The sequence below is a fragment of the Falco peregrinus genome, chromosome 6 (genome assembly GCF_023634155.1).
Source record: "Falco peregrinus isolate bFalPer1 chromosome 6, bFalPer1.pri, whole genome shotgun sequence".
In the NCBI taxonomy this organism is placed as follows: Eukaryota; Metazoa; Chordata; class Aves; order Falconiformes; family Falconidae; genus Falco; species Falco peregrinus.
This window is the reverse complement of record NC_073726.1, coordinates 48,908,653-48,935,583: the sequence shown is the minus strand read 5'-3', so window position 1 is coordinate 48,935,583 and position 26,931 is coordinate 48,908,653. Positions and strand designations below refer to the sequence as shown.

Genomic DNA, 26,931 nt, shown 5'->3' with positions numbered 1-26,931 from the left:
GCCCCCCCCCCGCCTCTCTCCCCCCCCTTTTTTTTCTTCTCTTTTTTTTCTTCTTTCTTTCCTTTTCTTTTCAAATCAGGCAGTTTAGAAACCAAAGACATTCCTGGCCAGGACTGCTTCCTCAGTTAACTCAATTTTCCCATTTCCTCCCTGGCTTCCGCTGGCTGCGCTGGGACAGGAAGTTCTGCTGCACCCTGCTCAAGACTCATCTCCTTCTGCAGCTCAGGCGAAGTGTTTCACCAGTCCTTTGCAGACCCTTGAGCAACCGCTGGTTGTGAGCACCAAAGCAGGAGGCTAGAAAGCCCTACATGCTTTTACTGCCTGAGGGCAGCTGGAAGAACAATTTCACTAAGAAGGACAAAGAGGTTAGAGCAGTCTTCTGGGAACCAAGACGTGTGGATTCAAACCTCCTAAGAAATGAATCGTGGGTGCCTAGGGATGTTGGACAAAGTGGCTCAGTGGCAGCACTAGTCCTCAGATCTCATTGCGAGGACTGTGACACTTGCTTTTGAAATGATGGATTTATCCAGCTCTGGAAGAGGATTCTCGGCTGAGAACCATGAATGGAGACGTACCTCCTTGTGGCCCTGTGTTAGACTCTCACGTTATTGAGGGGAGTATGGCCTGGCATTTCTCATTTCTTTGTTTCTTGTTCAGTCTGCTAGCTATTGTGAATCATGCTCTCATAAGTCTCACTTGCCCCATGCATAGCTTAGAGGGAGCCTCAGCCTTCAGGAAGGTGTGTGAAGATCACATGAAAATCCAGTCTGACATTTTGCAAGTTTGCACTTCCCAGTTTTCATTTGTTCAGACCTCTGTGGAGCCCTTAGCTGTTTGGAGCAGTTTTCTCTTTTTAAGCACATAGTACAATACCTTTCATCAGCATCTTTGTCCTGGAGCATTTTTTATGTTTGCCTGTTCCTCTTAAGAAATGCAGAGTGTGCTTGCTGCTGAGGTCTGAAGTACTCAGCTTGCAGCACTGCAGCAGATCTCCCACTCTGGGTCAATTCCAAAATACAGAACTTGTCTTTTCTCAGTTTTTCTCCTTTGCTACTCTTATCAGGCTATGGCTGTTCCCACAAGATGACATGTCAGAGTAGATAGATGCCACCTCCCCTGCCTTCTCAGAGGTTTTTTTTCCCTTTAGCCTCATGAGCCTCAGGAGAGATTAGCTTTTCAAAGCTCTTGTCAACAACCTCTGAGAATGCGTCAGATTTTTCTCCCAAAGCTTGTACTTTTTGCTTCAGTGCTGCAAGCTGCTGGTCATTTCATCCTCGGGTAAGATCACTTCTTTCTCAATGACACTTGGCAAAAAGTTTGGAATTGCCTTTCCTTTGACTAAGACATTTAGCTTGTTTGGGCCTCAAGTACTCTGTCTTTCAGGTAATTTAATGCTTAACCCTCTGATTCCTTGTTTAATGGTGCACATCTCTTTCTGAAAGAGCAGGTGGAGAAGAGAGAAAAATTGCCTTACAGGCATTTTGCAATCTTGACAATTTGAGAGGCTTTGAGGGGGACTGTGAGGATTGTCTGTGAGAATCTACTAGCAACGATGTGACTGCTTTCCATTGTTGTAATGCTCATCACCATCCTTCTCTCTTCCCTCAGCATCTTCAGCCTTGAGGCTCAGAGAAATGCTATAAAGGAGAAATTAACCTCCATGAGCATCAGGATGCAAAGTCTGAGCCTTAACAAACGCTAAAAAGGTTCCTTTCCTTCATTTGGAAGGAACATCTAGAAGTAAAGTGAGTATTGCAAAGTGTGAAACAGGCTGGCAAGACTAATCTTAGGGCCATAAAATATTACCAAGGCAGTTGCCCCATGCAGTCTTTCTGCTCACAGTGGCAGCCGGTCTCATAGGAGAGCTTTGCTGAACTTCTGTATCTGCAGGGAGGTGGCTTGGAAGGGCTACAACAAAGGACGGAGACAGTTCACAGTATTTTAAACTGTAAGTTCCAAACTGAAATATTTTAATGTAAGCTTACTTACAAGCAGTAGTACCAGCTTGAATTGCTAAGGCTGGAAGGATTTTAGAAGCTGGACCTATAATTTTCTGTTGAACTTTCCATGCATAGGTTGCAGTGTTTACTGACACTCAGTAATGGTACCAGAACCCAAATTTGGTTTTCATCACAGAATTTGCATTTCATGGTCATGAAAGGTGGAACTTGATTGGCCACTTTCACTTTCCTTTCTAAGGGCTATTTTTAAAGTGTTTCACTTTCTGGCTCCCCTCCATTTGACCTGTGCTGTAATGTTTGGAATAGAGATGCTTCTGGGGAAACATTCTATCCAAACAAACTCCCTTCCACCCTGTTTTTCATGAAATCTTTCTTGGATGGTCACTAATGCTCTATTATTTTTTTTCCATTACATTCTCTATTAAACACAGACATACACTAGAGTTCTCATGATTAGTAATTTCCCCAAACTAAAGCAATATTAAATGCTTTTCTGTTGGTTTTTTTTTTTTTTTTTTTTTGTATTTTGGAAGGCAATTAGAAACACTATGGTGCTTACTTGTTTGTTTTATTTTGTTTTTCTTTGCTTTGGGGCTTTGGGGCTTTTGGGGGGATTTTTTTTTCTTTGTTTTTCCTGATTATGGGCTGGGAAAAGTGAGGAATTGGAAACCCTGGAAATCCTTGGCACTAAAATCAAAGTAAGTTTTTCCCCTTTGGTAGTATGTTTGGAAATGAGGAGAGATGAGTTGTTAAAGAATTGGTCATTACACTCTGATTTATGGAAACTTTCGGTAGTGACGATGCCTTCAGTTGTACCTAGGGACATGCAAGTTCCTTCTTTCACAGCATGCTGATGTGTTAGGTCTTCCCAAAGCCGTGCAGACCATGCAGATGTTTTGAAGACAGATCTTTCCTTTTTGCAGGAGTGTGGCAGAAGAAGAATGAAATATTCATGGGTCCTCCTTGGCTGATTCTCCACTGGGTATGTCCCAGTAAAGAAAGAAATGAAGGTCAGAAATGGAAAAGGGGACCAAATGATCAGGGTAGAATTGATGTGAAGGTTTGCTGTGCCTGTGGTCTGTCTGAACCTTTGCCGAAGTCTGGCTTCCCAAGAAGTTGCTGTATTTCTCTATCTTGCTTTATCTGTGCTTTATTATTTTATTTCAAGTCTCGTAAAATCAACAACTCACAATGCAATAAAATTTCTGCTTGCTTTGTTTATGTCAAACATAGATATCTTTCTTCCTCTGCACGTCCCACACCTGGGATAACATGATGAGAGGTCTCTTTCTTAGGTCTTCACAGACTTGCCTTTGTGTCAGGGTTTTTAAATCAAATAATTTACATTGTATCCTATTGTTGGATAAAATATGTATTTCATATGCTGCTTTGGTAGCCCAAGTATCTTGGGACTTACATTCTTCCTGCTGGAGTGTTTTTTCAAAAATATCTGGTTTGAGTTGATGAATCTGAAAACTATAATCTGTATTTTTATTATGAGCTTCTTGGCACTGATATGTAATAAATTTACTTCATTACCCCATCCAAGAGAAATACGACTAAGCTGAGGGTCATGAATGTTTCATATCAATATCCTGTCTTTAATAAATCCCGGTCACTTCTGCAAAAAATCTGTCTGCTTTCTGTTTTGGGATGTTCAGGAAGAAAAATAAGGGAAAATGAAGTATTTCGGTCTGGGACTTCCTTCCTTTTCTCTGCCTCCTTCGCCTTTGTCTTCCTGGTAGATACCTCCAGTATGTGCTAACTCAGCTGGGCTGCAGCTGAGCCCAGGAGCCAGAATGGAGTTGGTACATCCATACTTCTAGTGGCTCACTTTCTAGAACGTTCTAACCTCTAGCATTTTAAAGCTTCTGCCCTCTGAATCCTAAATTGTTTGTATGTAAGAGCTTCCCACCCAGCCAAATATTTTCTCTCTATGGCAGTGGCAAGCAAAAGGCAGTGTGAGACCAGTAGGCTTGTGGAGCAGTGGAATAAACCAAGAAAACCTAAGTGATGGGAACTGCGTGCTGTGTCTGGCAGGTAGCACGTGGCTGGGGCTTACAGACACTGCTAGTTTTAGTAGTAAGAAGGCTTTCTCGATAGCATTGCCTGGTCCTTGCACTCTACCACTGTACTCTGCCTGTCTTCCCCACAGGCCAGCATCTATGCAGGCAGCTTGTTCTGATTTTCTTTGATTACTTTGTTGACTGGGGATGGACAGACAACCTTAGGGGTAAGCTTGGTGACTGTGTGAGGGATTAACCTAAAGTGAGAGAAAGTAGACAAAATGAGAATAAATTAAGACTATATGTTTTTATTCTCATTAGAGTTTCAGGAGATGATCCATGGGACCCCTGCTGGTACAAAAACCTGCTGTGGGGGAAGATGAAGCCACGTCATTAGGTGTAACTAATAACACCACCTGTTATCTACAACAAAAACTCAAGCTGTGTTCTCATAACAAATGAAAGGTATGGCGTAGTAGTTTCCCAAATGAGCTGTGATATCAAGATTTCAGTTTACTTTGGAAGATGCTACCAGGATGTAATTTCATAGGTGGGTTTTCTGAGCTGTTATAACTTGTCAAAACACACTTCAATTACTGCAATTACTGGAATTCCCTGGAGGAAAGCAGCCTTCAGAGGAATGAAACCCACAGCATACCAGCACAGATAGTTTTCCTGTTTGTTGCATAATAGGGTGACTTGCTTGGTTATTCCATGGTTGGTCCTTCCCATGCTGAAAGAAGTATTTGGAAGTGAAAGTCCAGACTGTTCAGTGGCCTTATCTTTTTTTGAAGTCAGGTTGTGAAATGAGGGAAGAAACCAAAGTGAGGGAAGAAACCGAAGTGAGGGAAGCTTAAAGAATTTTCTAATCATCTCATCCCCTCCAGGATGAAGGGAGAAAAAAGATTTGCTGTGTGCATGGAAGACAGGAAGCATGATTTTGCAATTACAGTGTATGACGGAGACTCCAGAAATCCTGATTTTTTAGCTCTGCCACAGATCTGTCTGCCATTCCCCCCTTTCCTTGCCACAGGTGATATTAAAATCAGCCTGGGAGGACCCTGGAGCCTTGTGAGGAATGACCCATGTCTTTTCTGCCTGATGTTGTTGCAGAATATCAGGATCCATCAGCTCTGCAACACACCTAGATTTCTACCCACGAACAACAGCAGGGTGGATCTAGATTCAGGCCATCGTATGGGTGGGTGTGCAGGACACTTAATTTGCAGTGTAAATAAAGACATAATGTGTTAGTATTGCTCCAGACAGAGAATGTCTGCAGTGTGCATAAGCTATCCTTTGTTTTGGGAGACACCAGATATTTGGGACCGACACCAGATATTAAAACCTTTGGCCTGAAGCTCTGGGCTGTATTGCTCGTAGTTTCATTTGCTTTTCAGCTCACAAAGCAATACTTTCCCGCTCTAAATACAGCTTTTCAGCTCACAAAGCAATACTTTCCCACTCTAAATACAGCTTATCACAACAAAAAATGCATGGTGCTATTGCAGTTGCTGTGGCAGACACTGCACTTAATGAGATGTTCCGTGTGGAAAGCCGCACTTCTACACAGCACAGCTCAAGGCTTGCTGAAGCTAGGAAGAACAGCTGGCTTGGCTGATGCATGCTCTGTGATACTGAGTTTGGGCTGACACCATAAAATATGACCTATTGATGCTTTATTGCTGGTGTAGGGTTGCTGTGTTCCAGCTGCACCAGCTGGATTAACAGTTGCTGGTGGTCTGCTGAGAAGTTGCGTGTGTGTGTGCAGTTGGGATGTTTCTTCTACTCCTATTTCCAGGTGCAAGCAGACTCAGAGTCATAGAGGAAAGAGGGTGATGGTTGGTTGTCCCCAGAACTCATCATGTTTCTAAGAGCTGTTATTTGTGTTGGTTTGCGTGGAACTTACTTGTGCCAACGATGGTTACTGGACTTTCACTTATATCGTGTTTTGTAGATAGTTGTTGAGTTTTAGGAGGCCAACACCCTGCTGCTGGGTCAGGGCAGCATTGAGTTACATCTTGCTGTGCTGGTGAGCCCTGCCACACTGTTGGAAGGGGGAATACACAGAGGAAGCTGTGCTGCCTTGTGGTCACAGCACACCCCTGGAGACTCTGCTGGAAAGGGTCTGGTTGGTTAACAGCCAAGCCTTACAGGAGTTTCCTGGCCATAAATAAATAAATAAATGAAAGCTGCTGAAGGAATAAAATAAATAAGTATGTGTTTCTGTCACTGTCTTTTCTGGTACAGTCCTGCCTTATGTACTTCCTATTGCAGATAAGGTTTAGACTCATTCCTGTGTCACAAGCTTTTTTTTTTTTTTCATGGGAGAACTAGAATAGCCAGAGCAATGGGTTGCATTCTGCACCTAGTGGTGCAGGCTCTGCTCTGAACCATGTGAATTTCTAGTTGGGAATTCAGATTTTCCTAGTAGCCTCAAAAAAACCACCACCCTCCACCACCACCACCAGTTAAAGCAGGAAGATTGTTGTAGGCAGTTAATTAAAAATTGTGTAATGTTAATTATATAGTCTGGCTAGATATGTGCTCCTGTAATACTTAAAATAATAGTTTGAAGGAAGGAATTGGAGAGATGACTATTTTTGCATTGGTAAAAAGCGCCAACAGTCTTTATTTTTGAAAACAGCCAGGGGCTGGTTTGGCAGCAAAATCTTAACCCAGCAGCCATCATGCTTTGCCATCTGCTCAGACAAAGCACACCTTTAACAACGCTGATGCCTGAGCAGAAACGGAGACAGTGTGCAATGTATACATGCACATCATTCCCATGAGTGACTGTAGGGTCCCAAACCTGCTCAGACCCCAGCCCATCAACACCATTGGAAAATCAATAGCCTCTGTGCCTATTTCTTCTCCTTTATTGGCTACTCCAGTCTCTGCCCGCTCCCTCTGTACATGGGAAGGCTGCCCCGGCTTTTGGCCACTCCGGTCCTTTCCTTGCTCACCAGTGCTTTCCTCCCTCCTTCCCAAACATGAGCAGGCAGTGGGGATTAACACCGGGGGTGTGCAAAGCCAACTGGCAGAAGGAAAGCATCACAAGCTGTGCATCCACACTGGGCTACGGGATTTGATTTATACAGCTGAAACTATGAAAAACAGTTTGCAAAGATACAGTTCAAGAGAAGACTCCAAGGTGACATCTTGCCACACTTGAGGCTGGGTTCTGTGCTAAATGAAACAGAGGTACCAGCTGTCTGCTACCTTCCACATCAAATGTCAGTATTAAGTGGACACTGATTTAGGAAATTTTAAATTAAAAAATGGCTTCTGAACCTCGCTGAAGAAAAAAAGCCCCAAAAAAATCTGTCTTGGTGGAAAATTTTTGTGGTTTTTTTTCCAACAGAAGCTGAGGAAATCATTATTCTCCCTGTCACTCTCCTTCCTGCTTGAAAAAGTGGGTGTGGAATGAGGGAAAAGGCTGGAGAAGGAAGAAAAAAGGAAAAAACCAAATTCATTATTTAAAAGTAGGAAGGGATTTTTGCTATGGAAAAACTTGCAACATACCTTTGACACAGCAGTCTACCCATCCGGTGGGAGAGCTGCGTCCCTGCCTGACATGGGTTAGGAGACAGACTAACTGCCTTTCTGTGATGGAGGCACATGGTGGTAGCACCCTGCCCCAGCTCCAGGGTCCTCCAGCAGCTGCAGCACAAGGCAGGGAAGAGAGGTGGAGGAGATAGCAGACAGTGACAATAGGCTAAGTCAGTGCTAACAGTGGGAAACCAGAAGTAGTCCACGCTTTGAACTTTCTGGGAAAATCTATCACTGTGTAAATGCAGACATCAGAATTTGACTCACAGGTGTTTTTTTCCAGATTAAACCCAATGCCTTAAATTCCGCCTGAAGAAACTGGCAGAATAGAGCTGAGGTGCAGACACTGGAGGATGCTTTGGTAAGCACTGACAGTGGATCAGCTCTGCTCTTGGTGTAGCTTTTCATGAATTTTTGAGAAACTGTCATGACAGCACCTGCATGCGCAATGAGCACAGATAGGAGATATTTTTAGATACCTTCATGAACTACCTGTGGTCACTGGATGACTGAAAACAGAACAGGGCAAATCTTAACTACCTCTATCTTGAATGCAGGGGAGCTCCTCTATGCAGGGCTTTTCTAGCTCCTCAAAAGCTTTAGGAGGATCTGCTCTGTATAGAGCTGTGAGATCAGAGCTCCAGCCTCATCCCAAGCTCATATGTGCATATGTATCTGCATAATATTTTAGCCTTTGTATCTCAAATGGCTACTGGCCCCTTTGGTTATCAGTACCTCTGGATTTCCAAATTCCAGTATGTTCAATACCATACTTGAGATTATTTGGGACAATTTATTATTTACATTTCTGGGATATGGTCAGTTAGGTTCTCTGATTAAAGCTGCAGAGGCATGGCAGGGCTCCATTGGCATCTGAAGATGGCACCTTTCAAAGCAGTGGTCATGAGTCCAGCATGGACGAGCTGCTGGGCTGTTGGCTTCTGTGGTGCTTTTCCTTTTTTACCTGTGTAGGCCCAGCTCTTTGGAGTCATTTGAACGTAAGCATGGCAGTCTCTGTGTACATAATGAATGCAAAGCCTTTTTCACAACCCACACCTGCAATTGCAAACTCTCCAGTGCAGTGTCTCTCCTCCTGTGTTTGTATTTAACAGAAGGCCAGTCTCACAGGGAGTTTCCAGACAGTGCAGTGTGGAAGCCACAAAATACAGTAGTTCAGATGTAAGAAGGGCTAGGAGGCTGTTGGTTCAGAGTTCCTGGAAAGCTTGGGATGGTGTACAAATGAGGTAATATCTAAAACATCTTCAAATGTTTCTAAAGCAAATGTTGCACAATTAAGTTAAGGCTTCAGAAGAATAAAACGTAGAGTCAGATTTGTTTTTCTGTTGAACAGGACAAGTGTGTCATATTTAATGATTCCCATAGAAAAATGTGGACTTCAAAATCAAAGCCACAGCTGTGTTGTTAGTCTAATAAAGTATATCGCATTGGGACACAGAGAGCAAACTGTTGCATAAAACCTGAGCAGTTCTCACCACCTCTTTCTAGTGTTTTGTCTTTTCCTAGGCGTTCTCTTTTGATGTAATATGGGTATTCATGCAGTAATTATATTTTTTCTCAGGGTCAGAGATGGATGAGCACCAGAGCTGTGCTGCAGATTGCTTCAGCTGCCTCCTGCTGTCCCTGCATGTAGCTCTGATTTTATTTCATAGATATTCTCAAGCTGTGTTTCTTAATGAAACTGTCTTCAAAATAGCAATCCATGGGTTTACAGAACTACAAATTTTTTACAGTTGTGTATCTGAGACAACTTTATATGTTGTTTGGAATTACTTCATTAAGCTTATGTTCAGCTGTTCCAAACATACTTCTGTTCCCTGTAAACGTTGTGCTCCTGCCATGCTTACAGACACAGGCGTCTTTGGTTGACCAAGTTTCTCTACTTGCATGTGGAAATAATTGCATGACACAAAGAACAGTATTAAAAATTGCTTATACTTTCCTTGCTTTGTGTACAGAAGGGGTCTGTTGAGTCTCTTTGTCAAATGCTTTGGATCTGGGTTGTTTGAAAAGAACTAGTAGCTTCTGGTGATCCAGGGATCCTTTTCTCAAGTCTCACAATCTGACTGCACAGAGCTTTCTGAAAACATCGAGGCTCTTCATACTTTTCAGCTTAACTGTGCCCATTCACTTGGCAATGTTGGAAGTAAAAACCTTCATAGATCTTTAAATTCCAAGATGCCTCGAGCAAGGAGTTTTCATGTGGTACCTAAAGTTCTCAAATGATTCAAATACAGTATAAATGTCACTGAATAATGTCTAGTAAAGAATGCCTTCAAAAGCCTAAGTCATAGCATTACCCTCATGTTCTTGTCAACCTCTTTTGTGTAGACAAGAAGCCCTCACTTTCAATCTACAGAACTGAATAAAGATATTTAAATAGCTCAGTCTTGTGGCTTTAGCACACAACTCCTAGGCTGTATAACAGTCTTAGAAAGCTGGGATCTCCCAAAATCAGGGAAAACCAAAGCATTGCAGCCAACTTTTCTTCTGTCTTCTGCACTTGAACTTGTAAACTTGCTCATGAACCCTCTGTGCCTGTCATTAGCATATTTACACACACTGAAGTGCAAGTGGAAGGTCAGGTGAGGTAGCTGGGCACTGTTTGTGTGGTCTGCACACAGCAAAGTTAGGTTTGCATATGCTGATGTGGTGTGGCACATTTCTGCAAATGGAAATTTGAGGCCACTTTTGCAGAATGTGTTAACCTCTCATCACCAGATTGTTCAGCGCTTCTCTGAGGAGCACACACACAAAATTAGGTAACATGTTGAACATGAAGCTGAAAATACTTAGCCCTGTCTCCAAAATCAGTTAGAAGGGTCATTGCAGGGTGTGTTTGATTTCTTTAATAAAGTCAACCAATGCATAGCAGTTAACATCTGAAGAAGGGAGGAAGAGAATGATGTGGATGTTTACGGTTCTGGCACTGAAATATTCAGCATTACAAAAAAACCCCACTGATCTCTTTGTTTCTGAGTTTGTAGGACTAAGAAAATGTTTCCTTAAGAAAAAAAAAATACCCTTTTTTAAGATTGCTTTTCCATTGTTACCTCTAGGAGGTAGCTACGATGTCAGGAACAGTTGTTGAGGAAATAACAGCCCTTCTCTCTTGTTCATAGCAGGATTTCAGTTTTGGCTCCCCCAGGGACACAAGAATCATTTGTATTCCTGCATCTCTGGGATGGAACAATTTGTCTAGTTTTTTGTTTTGCCTTTTGGTTTTGTTTCAGTGTTTCTTAGATTAGGTATAGCTGTGTAAAAATCCCAAACCAAGTAAAACAAATCTTTCATAGTCTGTGTGATCTTCCAGTCTTTTAATTTCTGATGTTAAAACATTTGCATTTCTGATTTGCTATGTACAAAAGCCAAAATGACTGAAATTTCAGTTCTGGATCAAAATCTGGCAGCTAGTAGACTGCAAAACCATGAGGGAAAACATTGTTCTATATGCATGAGACAGGAAAATTAATGTCTTAAGGAAAAGATTTTTTCAAATGTTTAGGTTTTTCATATGAATTGTCCCACCAATACTAGCATAAATCTTCTACAGATACCGTAAGTAATACAAATGTTTGATTTTGAACTTACTTCAGTTGCTTTGGCAAAACACTATCTCTGAGTGAGTAACAGAATAATTGGGTTTGCAGCCTTCGGGTGCACGGCTGTGACTGTGAGTCACCTCATTATTTTCAGTAGTGTCTTGGGATCTCTGATGACTGCAGCTGGTCAGTGTGTGGTGTCACACGGTACAAGCCGTGTCACAGGGCAGCCACAAGCCACGCCAGTGAGCGCATCGCAAGGGATGTTAGGTCAGTGCTGACTGAGAGGGGAAAGGACTACTCATCAAACCCGTGGTAGTATAAAGTGCCCTGTGAATTAGTACCTCTGTTTATGAAGTGACTTCACCCACGCTCCCATTTTCATCCTTTTTCTCACAGAGCGTTGTGACAGTTCCCTAATCTGAATTTGTGGAAATGAAATAAAAAAGGGGATGAATTTGACTTGCAGATACTTAAGACTTTCATATTTTTTAATTAAGATTTTGAAAATATATGCATGTGTATATATATGTATACCACACACAAATACAATCTCACATTTGCTTTACAGATAATTAAAAGTCCTATGACTGTGACCTTCTAAAATGACTGACTGCCTTACTGGTCAGCTGAAGTTACTTTCGGACAGTACTGATCTGTCAAACCAGCCGTAATATTCCAAACCAGTTTCTTTCAGGTCTTCAAGTGACTTAGCACTTGAGAGGGCTGTTTGCGATGCTCAGCCTCCCACAAGTCTGGAAAAGGAGAGAAGCAAATGACACCACCTGAAGCTCTCCTTCCCTACGCCTGTGGAAAGCTCTGCCTTCTGACTCAGGCTGTTGAATTGCGCTTGGCAAGCCAGGCGTAGAAACCAAATGTAGCTGAGCAGTGTATTTTAGTACCAGTACCTGTCTTTTCCTGTGGATTTTGAAATGTCAAAGAGTCTACTAAAGTTCATAAGTCTTTAAGGCACTGACACAAGGAGGAAAAAAACAAACCAGAACAGAAGGGTCTAAGTCCATGTTGCTTATGGCATTCTGTGAAGTCTTTTACACCTGTGCAAAATGTCGGTAATGAGACGCAAAACAAACCTGTTGCATTTTATTTACTTGCTTGCATGGGTGTAAATGAATAAATAAAATGCCAAGCAGTGGAGGATTTGGCATAATGATAGTACTGTTTTAGCTTGCTTTGCCTGGCTTGTTCTATTAATATATGTTTGTGGTCAGGAAGGAATGTAGTCTCACTTCGCTAAAATCTGAAGCTCAGTAAAGCATAGTATGTGCAAAATTAATCTTGGTTTGACACCTGCCAGGCAAAGATCTTCACCAGCCAAAGGCATTCTTCTTAACCGAGCTCCATCTGTTGCACAGATCTTCGGTTCTGATATTTCTAACTACTCGAGCTAAAGCAAAAGGAGGAGCGAAATTGAAGAAAAAAAAAAATCTCTAGGAGGAATGAACAGTTTTATCAAGGCTAAATATAATGGCTTGTTTTCATACTTGGTTTAAGTCCTGTAAGGGAGACATGTACGATTAGTTGTGTTACATAAGAAAACAGTCCTTCATACTGGCAATGTGATTTTTGTTGTTGCATGAAAGGAATGTTAATAGTAAAGTCCAAGCGCACAATTTTGTTGTTGAAGTGCTGCAGCCTTTAGAAAGATTTCTTGGTAGGAAAGTTGCTAGTAAAAAATTTACTCAGTTATTGCACTTTGCAAATAAAAAACCCAGAGTCTGCTGTGATTCTTGCACGCAAAGAAACAGCAGGAATAACACTTGCCTCAGTTCCTTGAAAGGCAGCTCAGGCTATTTGAAATAAGCATCCAAGTAGTATCTGTCAAAAGATGTTAACTTCCAATCCCCTGACAAAAGTTATGTGATGAGTTTGTCACCTAGCTGACAAAACAATCATTAATTGCTCCATTTGTCTTTGTTTTGCACTTTAAGTGAGTTACTCTGTCAGAGCTGCCCTGCCCACTCCGGTGACATTTGCCCCCTATGAAACCATGAGAGGTCTACTGCAAAAATGAATGTACTTTTGATCGTCGTGACTTCATACAACCATGCGCTGGTGGTTAATTATTATTTCTGATAGCGTGGAGAAGAAATTTGACTGAGGGAAATGATGGCTTTGTGTGCCTCAGACCAATAATTAGTGGTTATTATGAGTGTTATCACACACTGTTGAATTCACTAAGAACTGCAGAGCATTCAAAAGTATATAGAAATCCATTGGTATACTTCAGAATTTGTTTTTTTCAGCATTATTTCTAGAGTTGACTCCTGGTGTGACTGCCAGCACGTAAAACAGAGACTCTCATCTCTGCTTTCGCAGGCTATCAGGTAGCTTTGTATGTCTAACAACTAGTTGCACCTGGCTTTCAAAAACTGATCATGTATCTTCTTTCCATATAACTTTTCAAGTCCTATTTGTTCATTTGGAAAAAAAATCTTTGGCCAAGGTCTAAATGTTTGGTATCTGTATTGAGGCAGCTCCTCCAAGTAATTCCTAAAAACTCAGCTGTTCCTCAGAACCTCCCGAGTAGTTTTTTTTTTTGGTTGTTTTTTTTTTTTAGTGTAATGCTGCATGCTGAACTTGTTCATACATTTATACTGAAGGTATCACTGCAAGGATAGCATTATTAGCTATGGCTTCAGTGCTAATGAATGTAGCTTATTTACATATCACAATATAGAAATTCATAGGAAATACCAAGCAAATTTTTTTTCCACTTCAGTGTCTACAGCAACATCAAGTGCTGCTAAGAATAAAAAAAGTATAAAAACACAGAATAATTAAGTCTGATCTTGTCTGTAATGTAGGGTAATCCTGCTTGAAAAGAGAGCAGATATAGTATGTTGTGTTTGTGGTTTCTTTGCATAGGTATTCTTTCCCTTGCATGCATATGCAGTTGCCATTTGATTTATGAAATTCATTATTTGATTTCATGGTATGCAACAATAGAGATATACTATGTGGGATTATAATTAATGTTTTACATGGGAAACAGAGTAACATCTACACTATTGCTGAAATTTCCTCCCTGCACTGCCCAATAAAAAGCAGACGAAGAAGTGAAAACCCAATCTCTTTCAACTCCGGGGATAGCTCCCTATGACTTAAAAATGATGAAAACTTAAGACAGCATGAATTTATTTAGGGACTTCTGTCAATCTGTTTAATTGGATTAATACTGAAGGCCATCAGTATAGCAGAAATCGGTGGAGGTACATAACCTCTGAAACAGATTAAAAAAATGTTTGGGAAAACTGCATAGCTACTGGAGGTGAATAGTGGGAATACAACTGAAAACTTTTGTCATGAAATCTGAATGTTTATGTTTCAGGTTTTAGCAGTGTGCTGCCACATCTGCAGCTACTAGGCAGTCATTAGCAAGTGAAAAAGAATATACAAATTAGCTGTTGGTATTGAGCCAAAATAGAAACATCTGTGTTCTTGAATTGCGTGTAGATTTACAAAATTTTATGCTGTCTTTTTTTCCCACCCTAATACCCAAAATGTATTTATTGTCACAAAGCGTGATGCTTTAGAGCTCACAAAGAAGAAGAGACTGGCAACAAATGAGGATATATGTACTTTTTAATTACAGCAGTAACGCAGGGTCCCAGCAAGCTTTTGGCAGTAAGGAGCTGAATTTGGTACCGTGGGTAGATTCTGCTTCACTTGAGGGAGACTGTTTAAAATTGCCATAGATTTGATTGTCACGGGATCATGGCCACAACTGATTCTGCACGTTGGCTGTCATAGTATTAGATTCCAATTTATTTAAAATAAGACAGAGAACTTCCTATCTTTTACTGCAAGTCATAAAACCCAGCATGATATGGAAGAATGCAGCCTGTCTGAAAAATTTATTTCATATTTGCTTTCATTTTGATTAGTGCCTTTCATAATGTAATTACAAGATATGGAAATGTAAATTACTGTGATAGAAGTATGCTTACAAGTGTTTTATGATCAATAATTAACAGAGGTTTGTTTTATTATTGCACTTTCTGTCTGTTAATGACTGTTTGCATTCATCATATCAGAAGTTTTTAAGCTACAGAAACTTTACAGTCCTGCATTTGTGAAGCATAACTGTGGCATATACTCGGCTGAACATAAAATTCTCTATCAAGTTTGTTTCACTGTAACATGGTCAGATGAAAAAAATGCGCTGCTTTCTAAACCTTTGGTTTAAGTGTTTTTCTTTTGGTACAGATTCCACTCTATAGTTTAGTCTGGGTATTTAACTGAGCAAGATTTGATTTTTATTGCGCTAGATAAGATAGTGTTTCTTCTTAGGAAGGTAAGTGGGCCTGTTGATCCTGCAAAGGTGCAGGATTTCCCTGTGCTGAGTCAGCTCTATGGGGCGCAGAAGCGGGAGTTCCCAAGCAGAGAACAGAGATCAGTGCATGCTTGGCAGTCATCGTTAGATGGAGTCCTCTGAGAGTCTCAGATGGGGTGAAGGAGGTGGGCATCTCTCTGATAGTGAGCAGAAGCCGCCAGAGGAGGCAACCAGCGCAGCTAAGTGGAACAGCTACCGCAGTCTTGTATCTTGCAGCTACCCATGTAACTCACCACTCATGTTTGGCAGGAAAAACAGAGAAACAGCTATGCCTGTGCTAAAAGCAGGAGAAAGCTATACATCTTCTCCAAATTATTTCAATCTTCTATAAGTTATTTTAATCTGAGTGTATTAACTTTATATATGGGAAGATATCTATAATGGGGTCAGCTATCTGTCTTCAAATAGTAAAGGATTTACAGTTCAGTTTTTCTCGCTTCTTGGTAAAACACTTTTTGGAACCACCTGACACCAGGAGGCAGACCTGGTGGTTTTGAACAGACTTTAAATGGGCTGCATGATCTGTGTTGTTTCAAGATATATAGAGCAGATGTGTATATGGTAATAGAGACGAGGAGTATTTTTCCATGTTCTCTGGAGCACAATTATTTGAAGCTGTTGCAAAACACTATAATGTTCCCTTCCCAGCCTTTGAATCAGTCCAGTTTGCATTAATTAGCAACAATGACAGTGACAATAAGAACAACGCCCAAATTATGTAGCAGGGGTCAGTTTCTGGGTAGCCTGTTCTACTTTTTTAATGATCAGCAATTTGAGCTTGTTGCTTGTGATTGAACAGGTCCTGAATCAGACCCTTCTAAAGTTCACAGCAACAAAATAACCTTATAATGCTTCATGATCATTTTTAACTTGCACAGGAGGGAGGAAGCGCTGCGTTCTCCATACAGGCCTGCCAATTGTCATATATCCAGCGTGATACTTTCCCATCTGGCACTCTAGTCATTCATTGCTGCAGGCTGGCTTGGAGCTTATGAGTTCGGATTTGCTGTAGGAAGAGGGCAGGCATTTGCCTGCAGTACCACCTGTTAGGATAGGGTTGGGAGAGAACAGCTGAACAAGGAAGCAGAAGAACAGCCATGCAAGTGGAGGCCCACTGTCACCTCCCATCTCAGCCCCTTTTCTAACATATCAAGCCAAGCCCGCCCAGCCCCTGCAGTTACCCAGAACCTTCTGTTTATTCCACCCTTCTCACCAGGACCTCCACCATGGTCTGGTCTTCGACTTCAGTGATCTACAGCACCCACTGGGATCCCTCAGAATGCTTACTCTTTGCTTTCCCTTTCATCCATTATCTCCAGCGGCTTAAGGGGGGCTACAGCTCTCAGAAGTCTTCGACATCTCCCTTTGTGGTAGTGTTACATACCTTCCAATTCAGGTTCTGCAACCCCACCTCATTGCTCTTGAAAGCCTGTCCCAACCTGATCCGCCAAGTGTTGTTCTGCTTCATGACCCACTTTTACTGTTGTGCTCAGGCCAAGGGGATTTCACTTTAAAGCAAATATACCTGGTTATGTGCAAGTTGTTTGCTATTGTGACATTCAGTCATTAAATAATTTCTGGAACATATACACAGCTGCCAAAACACACAGCGCACAGTCTTGGCAACCATGGCCATGCCCATTCAGTAGCCACTGCTGGGTCTGTGGCTCAGGCTGGTTGAATAAGTGCACTGCACTCTGAGGGGGCTGGAGGAAAGCAGAGCCTGGCACAAGATTCTTTGCATGTTTCCCTTTAGCTGAAGCGCCCCAAATGTCACTGGCTGCTGGCGTGTTAGCCATGATGGCTCTCCGGAGCTTTGAAGTCCCTTTTAGCATAGTTTCCTATAGTAACCACAGCTGTGTGTTCCTCTATTGCGAGCTGTCGCGTGTCTGCATGTACCCCTAGTAGCTTCTGAACCTGTTGGCCAACTTCAAGAAGCCTGCCTAGGTTGCTGTTGTGGACAGAAGCAATGTCATGAATGTCTTGAGAATTGGTAAGCAGCTGGAGAAGTCCTGAAGCACAAGTCAGCTGTAGGACTGACACCTGGGGGAAACAAGGCTTCATTAGTTTGCAGCTTGTGGACCTGCTTAATCTAATTTTAGCACTTCTCAGGGAAGAACTGTACTCCAGATGCCAGGAAAGACGATTAAAGAGGACTCTGAAATGCTTGCTTTGAACTCTTCAGAAATTATGAGCAGGATCTGGTAAGAGGGTCAAGTGAACAACAGTTAGTGACTTGAGTAGAGATCACTGAAGGACTCTGTACACCTAGCAGTAGGAGATGCTGAGGCCAGATGCATGCCTAAGCAGTTAGTCCTTTTTGCAGTCCCATTCCAATTAAGCAGTGCCTGAAGCCCAGAATCACCTAGCTGTTTCTGGTGTGATTGTGTAAAAATCAGAGCATTTGCCTAGCATTGCTCCTGCCAAGGGCTCTTGCATGCAATTTTGTTCTGTTTCAACATACCCTTGATTCCCAGGAGTTTTCTCTCCAACAGGCCCCATTCTAGAGAGTGGGAAGCATTCTTGACCCTTCCCGGGGAAATCTTTTTATTTTTTGCTGGAATGATTTATCAGGAGAAAGGACATGAAAGAGGACCATGACTGTGTACCTCAACATTAGGTTGTGCAGCTCAGAGGGACCTGAATTCCTGTCTCCTCTGCCAGGGCTGCTTATGCCTTCTTATCCAATGAGTATGTACATGGTCATTTAATTGGATGAAATACAGAGTCAGCGCTGGAAGCAGAGACCAGTCCCCAGAACATCCTTTCCCAAGGGACAGATTTGTTAGCTAGTTACTGGGTAAGAGGTGGGTCGTTGTATCCCTGGCTCTCCACTGGTCTCCTGAACTACCTGTGGAGTTGCCCTTGCTGGATTAGGTAGCAGCTGATTGAGACTCTTTCAGCACCTTGGATTCAGGTTCATCATTTACATCAAAGTCCCTTTTACACAGCAAAGAGCAAAAGCCAAAAAGCTGTTTTTGTGTTGCATCATGTAAAAATGTATTGACTGCATAAGGGTGAAGTCTCCCTGAAACTTCCAACAGACGCTTTTGGTCGTGCACAGAGGAGTCACACTTACATGCAGAAGGGTCCTTTAGACAAACCCATGAGGCACTCTGGGCTGCCAGCAGTTCTGGGGGATCAGCTGGATACTTTGCAGATCATCCAAAAATGACTCAGCAGTTTTTGCTGCTGTGTCCTGTGTTGGACCAAGCTCGCTTGCTCCCCACTGGGTTCCAGCAGCGTGGAGAGTGGGAGGTCAGTTCCTCGATGCTGATAAAGACTTCCCATGGTGCAAGACAGCCTAAAGATGATCTCAGCTTTTTTCATCACCTAGGGATGGTGATGAGAAAGCAAAAGCAAAAAAATACCTTTGAGTGATTCAAAGCCCATTGTCATTGCACTTTATCTTGCATCCTCCCACTTGTATCAAGTGGAACAGAGCTGGGGCGAGTTTATTTTCCATCCCCCTGATTGTTGCAATATCTTTTTGAAGTCTCCTACTTAAAGCTGGAGAGGCCCTGAAGAAAAAGAAATGCAAAAGTGGCAACTGGCTGCCTTTGCCCCATATATAGCTTTGGTATCTGGGTTACTCTGTTTTTTTCTGGTACGTATCTGTGATACTGTCTATTAGTATCCAGTTCTGTTTCCCGTCCACACTCACCAGCACCTTTGTATCTCCTGGTCTGTGCAGTGGTCTGGAGGCACAGATGTACACACAGGCCAGAGGTTGTCAGCATCTCCTGTTTTTTAATTAGGACAAGTAGGATAACAGCTTAGGGTGGATGAGCTTTCTTGACCAGGAAGAAGCACATTCCCTCGTGCTGCAACTTTGAATAGGAGTTGTGGGTCTTTCTGTGAGTCGGTTTCAGCTCCAAAACCAGGGTGGAGAGTGTCCTGCCCACCTCCAGCTCGGAAAAGGGGAATTTGCATGGTCCCAAGCACCATGCCAGTGAGCTGGCTGGCAGTCCCAGGAGAGCAGCTGAGCACTAGGCTGGCTCGCTCTCCAGCACATGTCAGCTCCCCATACCTCAAGGACTTGGTGGCTTCAGCATGAGTACTGAGACTTCAGCCTCTAAATCTCTGCAGCATGCAGCTCTGGCACTTTGTGGCGTAGACTGTGCCCACAGCTGGACTTGATGTTTCACTTGGTGTGCCTGCTGGAGGTGACAGCAGCGCAAACTGCCTTCTCCAGGGAAACCCTCAACAGCCTCTGCTGGTGCCCCAAACCCCATTTCTAACAGCGCAGTCCTCATTTTGCTAAGCTGAAGCATATACCTAACGTAAACACGTACACATGTCTCCACACTGGATCCACCTAAAACAAGAAGAGCCTTACATTTTTTGCAGAATTGAGGTCTCAGTATCTTAGACATACCTTTCAAAGGCAACTGCAGGTTCTGCATAATTGAAACTTTTGCTCTAATCTCATTACCTCCCTCAGGCAGTTCCTGACAAATGGAGATTATAAGTGAGGGTACGTAGTAAACATAACTAAAAAAAGGCATCTTTAATATTTTTGCAATGTGTTCAAAGCAGCTTGGGTGCTAAGCACAGAAAACTCATTTCCCTTTTACCTGAAATGGCATTATGTTTATTAAATTGAGTAACATTAATCCTAGAACATATCCAGATCTTTTTGTGATTTTGCATTTGTCATAACCAAAAGATCTCGCTAAATATTTCTCTGTACCTCTAAATAATATTGCCCATCATGTAATACTTGTTTCAGATTTTCCTCAGTGACTTTGTATCAGAACTGAAAAAGAGCTATCATAGAAAATAAAATGGGACTAAAATAACAGTCCTTTGTATTAAATTTAACATTTGGCTTCTGTCCCAGAATTTTCCACATCCATATTAGAATCAGATGGTAGCATAAGATGAAAAGATTTCCTGGATGGGTTTAATTCTTACTCTTATTAAAGGGCTGATAACAGGCTGAAGGCAAGATACTTGTTGTAGTAAAAAAATCTGCCTAATATCAAAGGCTGGATGGACGAGCTGACATGTATTATTGTTAGGCCTCCCTGCTTGATCTCATTTCAGTATCATAAAAACATTTTGCTAGTGCACATGAAGTATAAAAATTCCAGCATGAAAGCATAAAGCCCAGGCTGGCAGGTAGTGCTCCTTTGGGCACTTGGTAGCTTATGGCACTTATGCTTAGTAGCTGACCATAAGCCAAGGCAAGGTAGTGTTGGTGACAGCACAGTGTAGCTATATTTATTTTAAATTTTAGTTATTATCAAATATTTGCATTCGTGAAAGGCGCTTCCTCGTCCTGACTTACCTGTGGAGTAGGTATCGCGTCTGATGTGACAGCACAGGTCAGCCCCACCAGTATTGCTCAGCCTTCTTCAGGAGCCTGGGCTCTGTCCCCAAACCAGCCACTTGCCTAGGGTTCCTTTGGCAATCTGGAAGCAGAAAGATCAAAGGGACCTAAACACTCTTCAGAAAGCAATTTTCCCTTTACTCAAAGCAGCTTTGTATAGTACTTATGTGTGATTGGGCTTAAATTGTACAAACATTTGCAGGCTCTGGGTATTCTATGCAAAAACAATTACTTTTGATAAAATGAAGGAGTGGTGCTTTCTAGTGTTGCTGTTCTGCTGTAGTGGAGACTGTGAGCATGATATTGGAGCTATAAATTAGATTTTGCAAAGCAGCTCTCATGTAGGGAGTCTGCTGCGTCAGACCAACAGGCTGTAATCAGCATTTTCTTGGGGATATTTTTGCACTGGTTTGATGCAGTATCTTCAACAGTAAAAGTAGAGAACCAATTGCAGGCTGCATTGACCCTTCATTTCAGCTTGTGATCACAAAAGGTACTGAAGAGCAAATATGCTTCATAGATATCTTATGCTGCTTTTCTAAATGCAACTTTTAAAAGCAATTTGTATGTGGCAGAGAATTGTTTAACCAGCACTAGATGTTTACAGCATCAACTTCAACATCTGAGTTTATACCCAGCACTCCTTTTACAGTCAATAGAAAGAAATGTGCACATTTAGAGGAGTAATTTATCTGATTATTTTGGACATCTTCTTCCCAATGAGATGGATTGTAATCTAGAACAACCTATTTCTCTCCTTAGCAATAATTAATCCTAGTATAATTAGTTCAGGAGGGGCTAGCCCAAGTTAGATGAGATTAATCCCATACAGCATGCTTCTGAATAACACTGTATTATCACTGTATTAACACTGTTTGTATGAATGCTTTTTTTTTTTTTTTTAATGATCAGAATACCATAGGGAATACACAGAGAGATCATTTATGTTTGTAAGAAATACTTGGATTGTTCCCTAAGAGTTTTTTAGTACTGATAATTACAGCTACCTTAATGTTTCCTGTGCAAGCTGTTTCAGTAGTTGCATTGAGCCTGTCCTCCATGACTCAGGTACCAGTTCAATGCTGAACATCTTCTGGGATGAAAAGCACATTCTGGGGTATGTTGGTGCTTGGGCAATACCAAGGAACATAGGGCAGAAATCTCAGAGAACATGGGACTTCCTTGCACTCCCCTGAGAATAGCTTCAAGGAGGGCCAGATGAATGGGACTGTAGCACATACATGCCTGTTTTCAAGAGTGTTAGTACAGCTGAGGTGAGGCATAAGCATAATTTGTGTCAAGGAACAGTGCTGATGCCCTGTTCATTTGGGTTCACCTGAACCATGCTTATGGGTTCATTCAAATAGAAGAAAACGCCCCAAAGCTGGTCTCCTCAAGATGAGTTTGCCATATATGACAGGACACAAAGAGTAAGTAACATCTGAGGAGACAGAAGAATTCCCTGTGAACAGCTCTCAGCAAAAAAATAGTCATACCTAGTAACTAAGGAATCAAAGTTATTTCTGAATTGTATAAATAGAGTCACAGAATAGGTGTAATAAAGTATTATTGGTCCCATATTTGTCCTTTGTCGCTATATCATACTGGTGCAAGCAGATTGACTTTCAGAGGGCGATGGCTGCTGGAAACGTGTTCTTTGAAAACCTTTCTTGTTCACTACCCCAAAATCTATAATTACTTTTAGAAGTCTTGGCTTTGGAGTAGAATTCTGATATCTGAGTTTCTGACCCCCAAAAGTGGTGTACTCAAGGTGCCCTAGTATGGTCCACTGAGCATTAGTTTTTGTCTAATTAGTCTTCTGGTTGATTATGAAATTACTTTTTCTATGTATGTATTCTGTTTCTTTAATTAATTAATTCTTTCACCCTCAACTTTGCTTATTCCCTTCTTTGTCAAGGTCTTACATTAATATTTGCAGCATTGCCTAGTGACAAGGGTATGCATTTTCTTTTTCTTTTTTTTACAGATATAACTGAAATTGCACCATGTGTTTTGAGGACTTCACCCACAGATCAGCAGCTGAACAAGCTTGCGAGGAGACTGGGACCCGAATGGGAGCATATAGTTCTGTGCTTGGGTTTGTCCCATACTGACATCTATCGATGTAAAGTCAATCACCCTCACAACCTGCAGTCACAGGTTGTAGCTGCATTTGTCCTGTGGAGACAGCGTTTGGGGAAAAAAGCAACAATCCAATGTTTGCAAGCTGGTCTGATGGCAGAAGAAGTGGATCCTTCTGTGATACAGTACATGCTTGAGTGAAGCCTTGCTTTTGATTGGGAGCTTTCAAGTACTCTGTTAAATTAAATAAAGAGGAAATGTATGTTGAAGATCTGATGCTTCAAACTGAAAAAAAAAAAAAAAAGCAGTTGGGAGCTGTGGTTTTATTAAGCTTAAACATTCCAGTTTTCTGTGGCATCTTGTGACTTGTAATTCTTTTCATGCCAGATTAATTTTTAGCAGGCATTAAAAAATGGATCACTTTTTCCTGTTCACTTTGGTACTATTCCAGTGGGGATATAGGGTGACACTTAAAGTCCTTGCAAGCAGGCGGCCCTGCCGTGAGTGCAGCAAGGTTTCTGGTTTCATTGCAGGAGCAACACTTGTTTTAACCTATTTTCTGGACTATGTAGGAGCCTTTTTTACTGCTGTTCCATGCTCGTTCCCTGATACCCCTGAAACAAGAATAATCACTGTTACTAATTTAACAATTTTACAACAGTTATTGCAGGTGGCTAATTTCACATTTATAAAAGTTTTAGCACATATGGTTTCTTGCTAGGGTAGATGGCTGCCACCTTCATCTGCCTTTGAAACTGGCCCTAAGTGGAAGTAACAGGAACCAAGTGTGCCCGTGAGAGTTTCTGCTGTTGTTATTTAATGGGTGTGGATGGGCACCATGTACACGTGCCATCTTTTAGAATAGCACAGATGGGGAGTTCTGAGGGAAGAGACATGCAGTAGAAAAGTGACCAGGAGATGGGCAGGAGCAGGCAGAGTGAGAAGGGTCGTAAAAAATGAGACAGCTTCTAAGCTGTCCATGTTTGTCTCCACTAATAAACTGGGAGACAGCCTGGTGCCTGCTGGGTCTTTGTACTGTGCTCTGGATCCAGGCAGTCTTGTTTCACAGAAGTTTTACTCTTAGGTCAGGTATCCATAGGCATCTTTCTCTGACCACCACGTGCCCAACAGGGTAGTGAAGCTTGCAGGTCCTTTCTGCTCAAGATGAACTCCCCAGCGCTCTCCTTCCAGCTTGTGCCATCCACCAGACTCATTTGCTTTTTACCAGCTTTTGTGCACCTAATGGGGGCAGCTTTGACACGTCTGTCCCCAGTTCTTTGCCAGCTGTAATTGTACCAGCAGCGATAAATGGATTTTGTCCAGAAAAACACTAAAGCTTGGGCTTTTCTCCTCCTTCCCTCCTGTCAAGGAGATTTTTTTCCTGCTGGAAGCAACCACTGAGGTTTTTGCTGGGGATCGGTCTACAGGGAATGTAACCAAAGGTGAAGGAAGTGACCAGCTGCTCTCTGAGCCCTGATGAAAGAGGCAGAATATGTTTTAATTCTCCCTGAGCTGTTTGCTGTACAGTAGGTGAGGAACAATGTTTGGATGTAGGGTTTCCAGGTTTATTTGTGAGCAAGTTGCGGTAGACTTTTTCATCTACAGAGTCATTGCAAGTAAATTCTCATCCTCCAGGATCTACCCTATATAATTTAACAACTTAACAGCCTTGTCAGAAGTCTTTATTGGGGCAAGAATGAACTTCACTGCCTTTCCATATTTATTTATTTATTTATATTTTTTCCTATACCCAGATTTTGGAAGACATCCAGGAAATTAGGAAAGACAAAGAGATTTTAAGGAAATCCTGTCTGCCTCTTTTTTCAGAAGCATGAAAGCAGAGAACGCATCCTTGCAGGATCAGCTCCTGCAGGTCCCAAAGCAATCTGGTGGTATTTTGGTTTTAGTCTTCTGTATGCAGTTCTGATCTTCAGTAAACAATGATCCTGTTATACCTCACTCAGATCTCAACTAACCATATCCTATTATGGCTGCTTATAGAGTTTAAGTGTATCAACAAATCCCAAATAAACAATGCAAATCAATTTAGGCCTTAGGATTTACTTTTCTGTTTCATGATGCTTTAATGCCAGATTATTATTTTTTTTGGTTGAAAACCATCCTAGAGAGGTGTACAGAGATTGGGCAAATCCATATGATCATGGCCCAGCTTAGGGAGTGTGACGAAAACTGAAGCAATTCCGCCAGTGAGATGGGCAGGAGCACATTCTGCATGTTAGGGACAAGGGGCACATGAGTGTCTCTGACAGTGGTTTGGAGGAACAAAAGCTGGAGATAGGGAACAGGTGAAAATACTGAAAACACGATTTAGAGGAAGCAGCTGGCTCCCAGTGACATAAATATGAGTACCTCATCTTGTTCTGAGCCAGCACGGACCAAGCCTTAACACAGACTGATCTCCAAAGGAGTCATCCCCAGTTAACCCAGTGTGAGCAGAGTACTCCAGGAAGGCAACCAGTCCAGGTGGTAAAGCAGTGTAATGGGTACACTCATGGGGCCCCGGTTCACCCCACCTTCTTTGGGTGAACTTTGCATTTCATGTTCTTCATTTGTAAGGCCAATGTCAGTTATCTGTAACTGAAATATTAAGAGTCTTTTTAATGGCTAAGAGAACAGCCTGCAGTAAGTATGAAGTGCCATGCCAAAGAAGCCTTCCTTACAAGTCATGTACCCTTCTGTGTATCTACTATGGGCCAGTGGAAACCTGGTGGGTATCATATCAGTTAATTTCTCCCTTTAAATTGGTCTTTTAAGTCAGCTGAATTGTGCATCCCAGCAGTGGTACTGAAATTACAGAAGCCACAGCTAGACAAGGAATTTTAAACCTGGCCTCTCATATGGTAGAACAAAGCACTTAATTCATAGTTACTTTCACATTCCCAGGCCCTAAATTAATGCTGTAATACTTGAGTTGCATATATTGAAGGGAGAGGTTTACTTATTTTATGAGATTGTTTCCATTGCTGTTATTTTTAAATTCATGGAAATGTTCCTATTAGACTCTTCAGTTTTATTAAAGCTTGTTTTTGCACCACACAAATGCAGGGACACGTTTAACTTGACAGTAGTATTCCTTTAACCCAGTGGATTTTTCCATCCACTTAAAAGTATTTGTCCTCTGTATGTAATGCTTTATTTTGCACAAGGATGCAATTAAACAATTCTTCTGATGTATAGCAAGGCCTCTCATTCTCTCTTAGGACAGCCAAAAGGTCTTAAAATGTTTATTCTTCTCTAGCTAATTTGTGAGCAAATGTTATGTATTTAAAACTCACTTGTAGCGAAGCCTCCAGCTTGAGCATTGCCCAGGAGCGAGGCAGCTCAGTGAGCGCCTTTCCCCATCCCTCCCTTCGCCTCAGCTCCCTTGCACCACCAGTCTGGGAGGCAACAGGGGGCTTGCGCGGCAGCTTACGCAGGGTCTCCTGTCCTCGCTGCCCCCTGCACCCCCAGGCCTGAGGCACGGGGCAGGCTGGTGGCCCCCAGCAAGGACTCGTCCCTCTTCAACTGCTCATCGCTTTCAGCTAGGTACAGGGCCACTCCAAACTTCGAGCAAACGTGTGGGCTCAGGGGCAAATGCTAGCCAGCAGCAGCTGCTCTCTGATGTGTTTAGGTTTCTTAACTGATGTTGACAAAGCCTTCCTAGTGAAAATGGTATTACTGCTATCTGCTTGTTTGTTTTATGGTGTTTAGGAAGCCTAACAGAGGAAAGCATAAAGGTGGCTCCTGCTGGACCCTCCACTGGAATGAATGGCTTAACTTCTAGTCCTTGGAAAAAGTAGTCATTGATTTTCTTCCTTTGTCTATAAAGGAGTTTTTGAGATCCTGTTTAACTCTCCTGAGTGGTAAGTAGGCTTTATAAAAGCCATTTGTAGTCTGCAAGTACAGGTAATAGGCAAGGTCTAAGAGCACTACTTCCCACCTGCGTAAAGCGACATGGATGATCACAAAGGAGAGATCTCCTCAGGGCAGAACGATGTCAAGGAGACTTTATGCTGCACTGAAGAGCGGCTGAAGTGTTGAGTAAAATGAAAATGCAGTTATCTTTGAGCTGCTTCTCCCA

General features: G+C 42.1%; 1 protein-coding gene across 5 annotated transcripts in view; it reads left to right on the top strand.

Annotated features, from left to right (window-relative positions):
• Nucleotides 1-26,045, top strand: part of CRADD (CASP2 and RIPK1 domain containing adaptor with death domain) — an 82,675-nt gene extending 56,630 nt beyond the window's left edge. The window contains exons 3-5 of one of the 5 annotated variants that reach the window (XR_008747846.1): nucleotides 2,885-2,971; nucleotides 4,289-4,432; nucleotides 4,855-5,379. Coding sequence is in view for 4 of the 5 variants with exons in the window: in XM_055808548.1 (XP_055664523.1) it covers nucleotides 2,885-2,971; nucleotides 22,756-23,051 (383 nt within the window). In the remaining variant the exon portion in view is untranslated. Of the gene's footprint in view, nucleotides 1-2,884; nucleotides 2,972-4,288; nucleotides 4,433-4,854; nucleotides 5,380-22,755 lie in introns of those variants that run through there. The other 4 variants (XM_055808548.1, XM_055808551.1, XM_055808550.1 and 1 more) reach the window with 4 other exon arrangements.
• The last annotated feature ends 886 nt before the right edge of the window (nucleotides 26,046-26,931 follow it).